The sequence below is a fragment of the Trachurus trachurus genome (genome assembly GCF_905171665.1).
Source record: "Trachurus trachurus genome assembly, chromosome: 17".
In the NCBI taxonomy this organism is placed as follows: Eukaryota; Metazoa; Chordata; class Actinopteri; order Carangiformes; family Carangidae; genus Trachurus; species Trachurus trachurus.
Window position 1 is genome coordinate 5,969,081 of NC_139900.1, and position 8,631 is coordinate 5,977,711.

An 8,631-nucleotide genomic window follows, 5' to 3' on the forward strand; every position below is an offset into this window, starting at 1 on the left:
CGGCAAATATGAAACAAACAGAAAGGCAAATAAATAATAAACTACAGGAACAGTGTCGCTGACGTTTGGACTCGATATCTAGACGCAGCTTTTACCGTCGTCGTCGTCGTCCTCAGTCTGAAGCACCAAGAGATCAATACTGATATATTACTAATACTGATTATTGATCTTTGTTTATGACGTCTGAAAGTAGAGATTTACTCTCTTTACCTGTTTTAAAAACACATCCTTTTTCCTCCTCCTCTCCTCCTTCTCTTTTCCCTCCTCCTCTTCCTCTCTCCTTCTCCTCCTCTTCCCCTCCTCCTCCTTCTTCTCCTCCTCCTCTTCCTCCTCCTCCCCCCCTCCTCCTCCTCTCCCTCCTTCCCCCTCCTCCTCCTCTTCCTCTCTCCTTCTCCTCTTCCTCCTCCTTCTTCTCCTCCTCCTCTCCCTCCTTCCTCCTCCTTCACTTTCTCCCCCTCCTCCTCTCCTCCTTCTCCTCTCCCTCCTTCCCCCTCCCTCCTCTTCCTTTACCTTCTTCCTCCTCCTCTTCCTTCTCCTCTCCCTCCATCCTCCTCTCTCCTTCCTCTTCCTCCCCCTCCTCTTCCTCCTCCTCCTCCCCCTTGTCTTCCTCTTCCTCTTTCCTCCCTACTTCTCCTCCTCTTCCCCTCTCCTTCACCTCCTCCTCCTTCCCCTTCTCCTCTCCCTACGTTCTCTTCCTCTTTCTCTCTCCTTCTCCTCCTTCTTCTTCCTTCACCTCCTCCTCTTCCTCTCTCCTTCTCCTCCTTTTCCTCTTCCTTCTTACTCCTCCTCCTTCTTCTTCCTTCCCCTCCTCCTCCTCCTCCTCTTCCTCTCTCCTTCCTCTTCCTCCCCCCCTCTTCCTCCTCTTTCCTTATCCTCCGTCTCCTCTTCCTCTCTCCTTCTCCTCTTCCCCTCCTCCTCCTCCTCTTCCTCCTCCTCCTCCTTCTCCTCCTCCTCCTCCTCCTCCTCCTCCTCCTCCTCCTCCTTCCTCCTCCTTCCTCTCTCCTCCTCCTCTTCCTCCCTCCTCCTTCTTACTCCTCCTCCTTCTCTTTCTTCCCCTTCTCCTCTCCATCCATCCTCATCCTCTTCCTCCTCCTCCTCCTCCCCCTCGTCTTCCTCTTTCTCTCTCCTTCTCCTCCTTCTCTTTTCCCTCCTTCCTCCTCCTCCCCCTCCTCCTCTTCCTCTCTCCTTCTCCTCCTCCTTCTTCCTTCCCCTCCTTCCTCTCCCACCGTCCTCCTCTTCCTCCTCCTCCCCCTCCTCCTCTTCCTCCTCTTCCTCCCCCTCTTCCTCCTCTTCCTCCTCCTCCTCCCCCTCCTCCTCCTCCTCCTCCTCCTCCTCCTCCTCCTGATCCCAACGGTTTGATTCTCGTTTCAATCGAGACGTTTCCGTTTCACCGACTGTCGTGTTAAATAAATCATTTCCCTTCACTGACAGAATCAGAGGTCGTGTTTTATAGTTTTTTTTAGTTTTTTTTTTAGTTTTTTTTATCCGTCGTCCCATCTGTGGCGACGTCGGGGAGGAAACGAGCGTTGAGATCAGAGCAGGATAAGAGACGAGGAGCCAGTAAATGGAGGCGTTTTCTCCTATTGGATGCAGCGATGACATGGCAACGATGGACGAGGTCCAAGGACAGATTGGAGGAGAGGACCCCTGGCCGCCGGCCGCGTCTCTCTCTCCGTCCTCTGCTGCTTCGGTTTCTACTCTGTCTGTCCTCCTCTAGTTGTTTTTAAAGGGATAGTTCACCCAAAATTGAAATTTTCCTCCGTGGCTTCTCTGAGTTACAGGGGGTCTCGGCGTAGCAGTGCATGTCCATATAACGGTTGCAAATGGATACCAACTGTCTTCGTAAGAAAAAGACACACCAAAAAACATCCAAATACCTCCATGCTGCTCGTATGTAATGTCCGTCTTGTATTGAAGCCCTGAAATGCGAAATTGTTCCGAAAAAATTTAATAAGTCTATAATTCCAATTTGGACGAACCGGGAAGAGGAGCTTCTGTTACAAAACAAGCTTGAAATATAAACTTTTTAATTTTTTTCGGAACAATTTCGCATTTCGGGGCTTCAATACAAGGCGGACATTACATACGAGCAGCATGGAGGTATTTGGATGTTTTTTGGTGTGTCTCTTTGTTACAAAGACAGTTGGTATCCATTTGCAACCGTTATATGGACATGCACTGCTACGCCGAGACCCCCTGTAACTCAGAGAAGCCACGGAGGACTCTGAAACTTCTCTCAGCCCTTAGTCCACATGAGGGGGAGTAGATAATGAGTGAAATTTGAATTTTGGGTGAACTATCCCTTTAAATCCCTCCTTCTTGTTCTCTTCCTCTTTCACTCTTCTTCCTCTTCTTCCTTATTATCTCCTTCTCTTCCTCCTCTGTGCTTCCATCTTTTCCTCTCTGTCTCTCCTCATTATTGTCTTTTTCCTTCCTTATCAGTTTTTTTTGCTGTGCTTCTTTCTCGGTGTCCATTAAGCACTTTCACCAAATCGATATCAGTTAAAGTCGCTGCTGTTTCTCCAGTTCATTAATGTTTTTTTTTGTTTTGTTTTTTTAAGCCTTGGCTGCAGCGATGGCGGCGGTGTTGGCTGCTCGCTCGCCTGTTTGTGTATTTTAAAAGTATGTGAAACATTTCAACAACCACAGATTGGCATGAAAATGAATGCTGACCAAAAAATAATAATAATAAAAAGTAGAGGCCAAATTTCTTTCAGCCTGAGCTGTAAATGTAGATCAGTGCAAACACAACATGTTACAGGGCGGCTAAACGCACATCCAACATACAAACCACTAAACGTCAGTAAATAGATAACTATGAATGATCACTGTTTATAATGGAAACGTTTGAAATGTTTGGGTTGAATAGAGAGGATGTTATTATTATTAACTTGGTCCGTTTTTTCATGGCTGAAGAAACTACAATACCCATAAGCCTCAGCTGCTTATGTAGATGTTTTTTCTTTTTCCCTTTTAAACCAACACTAAGGAACTTTTCAACCTTCATAAAATATTTTCATAACTTTTGTGATGATACATCGACTTACAACAAGTTGAATGACACCTCTGTCGTGGTCTGAGGGGGTCTGTATCATTATGGTCTGTATCTCTTTCTCTGGCACTAAGCAACTTTGAGGAGCATGGTAGGAACTCTGCTCTCACTTTACTTTCACTTTCACTTTTGCGAGTCACAACAAGGAGGGAACAGGCAAAACAGCACTTAAGCAATGGATTATGTTTGTGTTTTCACTTTGAAATGATCCACTGGAAACAGAAACTTAGTTTTGATGTCTTCTGTTAATTTTAATGCAGGATATTTACAGGGCTTCACACTAGTGTTCATGGGAAATGGAGTCTTCCTTCAGGCAAAACACTACCGCTTTGGTCCACAGACGCCGCCAAACTGAAAGTTCTTTAGTACTGCTTTAACAAAGCATTTTATGAAATAACACATGAACTTGGGATGTTTTTTTATTATAATAATAATAGAAGAAAATAAATCAAGTAATCCTTATGATATAAAAAGAAACTTAAACAAAAGAAGGGCGTTTTAGGAAAATATACATTTTCCTTTTCGTCCAGATGTCTAGTTGAATTTGGATTGCTGAAGCCTTACTGAGAAATCGATTCTTTCCATCACAAATATATCATAAATGATGTGATACCATCCATTATGGAGATGATTTTAAATTGTTGAATGTTTATCGGCTTTTTTTAAGGTATTATTGTGCAGCAAATGACAACAACGGAGACTCACTCACTGCTACATGTGATGAAATAATAGTAAAAGTAAAGTTTAGTTTTTAATCTCGTCACTTTCTTCGTTGCAGACCGACTCTCACCATGACCCAGAGGAACCTGACGGGAGGTTGTAATGTGAACTGTGGCTGCAAAATCCACGAGTACGCTCCGGTCTGTGGCTCCGACGGCATCACGTACTTTAACCCCTGCCTGGCCGGCTGCAGCAGCGTGGCCAACGACAGCAGCGGGGTAAGATCATTATTATTACTATTATTAAAGCTCCATACAGTATAAAGGTAGATGTTTGTATTAAAGCTCCATACAGTATAAAGGTAGATGTTTGTGTTAAAGCTCCATACAGTATAAAGGTAGATGTTTGTGTTAAAGCTCCATACAGTATAAAAGTAGATGTTTGTATTAAAGCTCCATACAGTATAAAGGTAGATGTTTGTGTTAAAGCTCCATACAGTATAAAGGTAGATGTTTGTATTAAAGCTCCATACAGTATAAAGGTAGATGTTTGTGTTAAAGCTCCATACAGTATAAAGGTAGATGTTTGTGTTAAAGCTCCATTCAGTATAAAGGTAGATGTTTGTATTAAAGCTCCATACAGTATAAAGGTAGATGTCCATGTGTAGTGTGATTATAAAGCAGCTCTAGGATCTATATTAATACTGTGAAAGTATCAAAGCCTCAGTCCACAGAGAAATGCACACAGCCTGTATTCAGAAACTGAGCCTTTAAACCAGCCGTCAGGACTTCCTGTCACTTTGTGATGTCACAACAAAGCCCCGCCCCCTCACCACCTGGACCCACCATCATCAAAAACTATGCAGGATTTGGTTTCTCTGAGTGTTTTATTTTGAAATCTGCTCTAGTTTTTTATTGGATCACTTTAGAAAACAGTCAGCCAATCAGAGCAGAGATCCTCCCATGGTTCGACCCTTCAAAATAAAACGAAGGAGGCGATGAATATTTTGGAAAATTACACATTTACTGTCACTTGATTGAACTAAAATTTAAAAGTGCAGAGTCTGAGAGAAGCCGTCACTCCTCCTCCTCTTCTTCATGGTCCCCTCCCTTCTTTCTTTCCTCCCTCCAGATCCGTAACTACTCGGACTGCGCCTGCGTCCAGAGTCGACAGGTCATCACGCCGTCGTCCAGCGGTCAGGGCAGCAACCAGCTGCAGCTCGTCATCGTGAAGACCTACCTGAACGAGAACGGCTACGCGGTGTCGGGGAAGTGCGACCGCACCTGCAGCACCCTCATCCCCTTCCTCATCTTCCTCTTCATCGTCACGCTCATCACTGCCTGCGCTCAGCCCTCCGCCATCATCGTCACGCTCAGGTACGAGTTCACCTCCAAAAAAAATATTTTTTTCAGAACAAACCTGGAAATTTCTTGTATTTCTATTTTATTATTAGCTCAGATTTTATTAACATGTTTTACTTCTCTTTTGGTCCAAATGAGTCGAACTTTAGCTGAAAAATCAAACATTTTTCAACTTCATTAAATCATAAACCCAGTCCTTGTTTCCTGTTTCATACTCATAGACATCGAATCAATTGAAAATGTAATATTTGGCCTTGAAGTGTTTAATAGACTCCATTTATACAGAGCTTTTCCAGTCGTTAATTAACCCTATTACACTTCTATTCACACATATTTAGAGTTATTATTATTTTTATTTCCTTTTATTGACCTTCATTGACAAACATAAACATGTACATTTCAATATGTATTTACAGTAAGTTCACTTTACCACGCAGAAAAAAGAACAGAAATAAAGAAAAACAAACGTAACATCGACATCAAGTTCAACTTAAATGGAGTTATTTTTGGTTGTTGTTCATATACAGCTCTGGAAAAAAACTGGGAGACCACTCCAAATTGTTCTTAATAAATTAGCATTAGCATTACAACAGAAGTTCATCTCATTCTACTTAAAGGGATACTTCACCCAAAATTGGTAATTCACCAATCGTCTAGGCCTACTCACTGTCATGCCAAGGAAGGGTTCGGAGACGGTGAGTAGACAATTGGTGAATTAAAGTATTCCTTTAATGACGCACTGATCACGTGATCACCTGATATCATATTTAACAAGGAAGATTATAAAAACCACTGCTGGGATAAAATAATGTAGATTATTCCACCAACGTTGATTTCTGAACTCTTCCTAAATTAAACATTAGTGTTGTGTTGTTTGAAAATGAATATTAAATTATTTTCTTAGCAGTTTTATTCCAACTCTGAAAACTCAACTGCATCTTTTTTTCTTTTTTGGGGGGGTTATTTTGACCAGTTAATAAATGCTCTAAATGACAATAGGAGAAATGTTGTCAGTAGTTTATAGAATAAAACAAAACACCTATATATATGTGTTTATATGTTCAAGTGGTCTCTTCATTTTTTTGCAGAGCTGTATACGTATATATACATATAATAAGATATACACGTAATAAATTAATCAATTCTTTATCAACAGATTATTTATGTGGTTGACATACAATTTTACTCTTTATCTTAAATCCCTGTTCTGGTCTTAGAAACTTTGTTTGGTCTTTAAAATGTTCAAGCTCTGGTAATAAACAGTTGTTACCAGTTTCTTCTGTGGTAAATACTTCCTTCTCTTCATGCACACATTTATGAATCTTTTAATTTCCAAGGGGTTTTTACATCAGTGTTTCTCAGTGTTGAACAGCAGCACCCGGTTTGTTCATGACAGTCGGTAACAGCTGCTGTGTGGTTTCTTCTCGTTGCTGCAGGTCTGTGGCGGAGCAGGAGCGGCCGTTCGCTCTGGGAATGCAGTTCGTTCTCCTCAGGACTCTCGGTGAGTCGAGTCACTTCAGCACCAGATTTTAATTTGTTCCTGACGCCCTGGAAAAAAAAGAGAAAGTCTAAAACAAAAAGGTTTTTAAAAAAAGAAGCTGCATCAGCCAGAGGGCGATCAGAGTTGTCAGATAAACGCGCTGACTGTGAACGCACCAACTGCTGATTGAGGAGTGGGGAGGGGGAACGGGGTCTGATTGACAGGTCGTTTCTCACAGCTGCTGTCAGGGCAACTCTCTGTTGCATCATGGGAAACGTAGGATCGATGAGTCCTCAAGTTTGTTTCTGCAGGAAACAGAGACCATGTCAATATCGTTAAAAGCAGCTAAAAAAGTATCTGTTCACCCATTAAAGGGGAATTGCCGTTTTTTTTTACAATCTGGTCCTTATTTCTAGTATAAAATACGATCATTTACTCACCCAGATAACTTTGGTGTCATTACAAGTCGGTCTGACGAAATTAGATCCAGCCGAGAGCCGCGTATATCTGTATAATGGAGTCTACAGGGCAGCAGAATGCAGCCTCTAAATAACACATTATCTGCCGCGAAACTCGTTAATTTCACCAATATTTAGTTATGATAGGCTAGTGCTATTCCCCTCTGAGTCCGGGGTTAGCTGTTATCAACATCCGGGGTCTGTAGGTTGACCTACTGACCTCTGACCTGGATGATGTCAGGTCAGTAGGTCAACCTACAGACTCCGGATGTTGATAACAGCTAACCCTGGACTCAGAGGGGAGTAGCACTAGCCTATCATAACTAAATATTGGTGAACGGATATACGCGGCTCTCGGCTGGATCTTATTTTGTCGGAACGACTTGTAATGACACCAAAGTTATCTGGGTGAGTAAATGATTGTATTTTATGCTAGAAATAAGGTCCAGATTGTAAAATTCTCCTTTAATGCTCTGTACTAATGCTAGGGAAAGATAATATTCTTTTTCTTTTATTTTATTGTTGCTTTATCTCTTTTCTTATTTTTCTCATGTTTTGTTTTTTTCAATTTTCTCAGTTTGGTCTAATGTATCTCACTGCTCCTCCATGTTTTCCCCTCCTCCTCTCCTCCTCTCCTCCTCCTCCTCCTCTCTCCTCCTCTCAGCCTACATCCCGACGCCCATCTACTTCGGCGCCGTCATCGACACCACCTGCATGCTGTGGCAGCAGGACTGCGGCGTCCACGGCTCCTGCTGGGAGTACGACGTCACCTCGCTGCGCTTCGTCTACTTCGGCCTCGCCGCCAGCCTCAAGTTCTTCGGCTTCCTCTTCATCTTCCTCACCTGGTACTCCATCAAGTACAAGGAGGAGCGCGTGGAGCGTTGGCTGAAGCGCCACCTGTCGCCCGCCGACACCGTGGGCAGCCTGGTCTGCCACCCGGGCGGCCACAAGGGCCACGCCCGCACGCGCTCCTGCCCCGTCAACATCCCGCGCAGCACCGACCCCAACGCTGCCGCCGGCGCCGCCGCGCTGCCCGCCAACGCCCCGCCGCGCGCCGGCGCCCTCAACCGCGGCGTCAGCACCCAGAGCTGCCCCGGCAACGAGCTGAAAGCAATAACTCCTCCTCCTCCTCCTCCTCCTCCGCCTACGGCCACCGCAGCGGCGTCGGCCCAGTCGCTGGATCACGTCTCGGTGCGAGTCTGAGGCAGGACGACGAACCGCCGACGGCTCTTATTGTGAAACCTCGTCACGTGGAGGGAAAACGCCGCCGCCGCAGAAACATTAACTGGAGAAATCCTGATTCGCTCCCCGACAGGTGGGAGGATGACGAGCTGAACTGGTGTCAGAGGGTGGGGGAGGAGGGGGAACGCCAACGCCACCGCCGCCGCCGCCGCCCGGAGACCCCGCGCTGACACCAAGAATCTGCTTGGTTGGTGAAAACGTTAAAAAAGCCGGCGGGGGCCAGGTGTTTTCTTTGTTGCAGCAGCGGGAGAAAGACAAAGGCTTCGCTTCGCCGCTCGGGGGACGGTGCAGAGTTCACCGCTACATTAACTAACCCCCCTCATCCCCTCATCCCTCATCCCTCTCCCTCCCTCATCCCCCCCTAAAGAAAAAAAAACA

The 8,631-nt window shown here is 44.7% G+C and overlaps 1 protein-coding gene across 1 annotated transcript in view; it reads left to right on the forward strand.

The window, feature by feature from the left end:
- LOC311000200 (solute carrier organic anion transporter family member 5A1-like) overlaps positions 1-8,214 on the forward strand; it is a gene marked incomplete at its 3' end in the record, with an annotated part of 34,942 nt that extends 26,728 nt beyond the window's left edge. The window contains exons 6-9 of the mRNA XM_083990851.1: positions 3,831-3,990; positions 4,844-5,088; positions 6,510-6,574; positions 7,676-8,214. Of these exons, the coding sequence (XP_083846977.1) occupies positions 3,831-3,990; positions 4,844-5,088; positions 6,510-6,574; positions 7,676-8,214 (1,009 nt within the window). The remainder of the gene's footprint in view (positions 1-3,830; positions 3,991-4,843; positions 5,089-6,509; positions 6,575-7,675) is intronic.
- Positions 8,215-8,631: the final 417 nt, after the last annotated feature.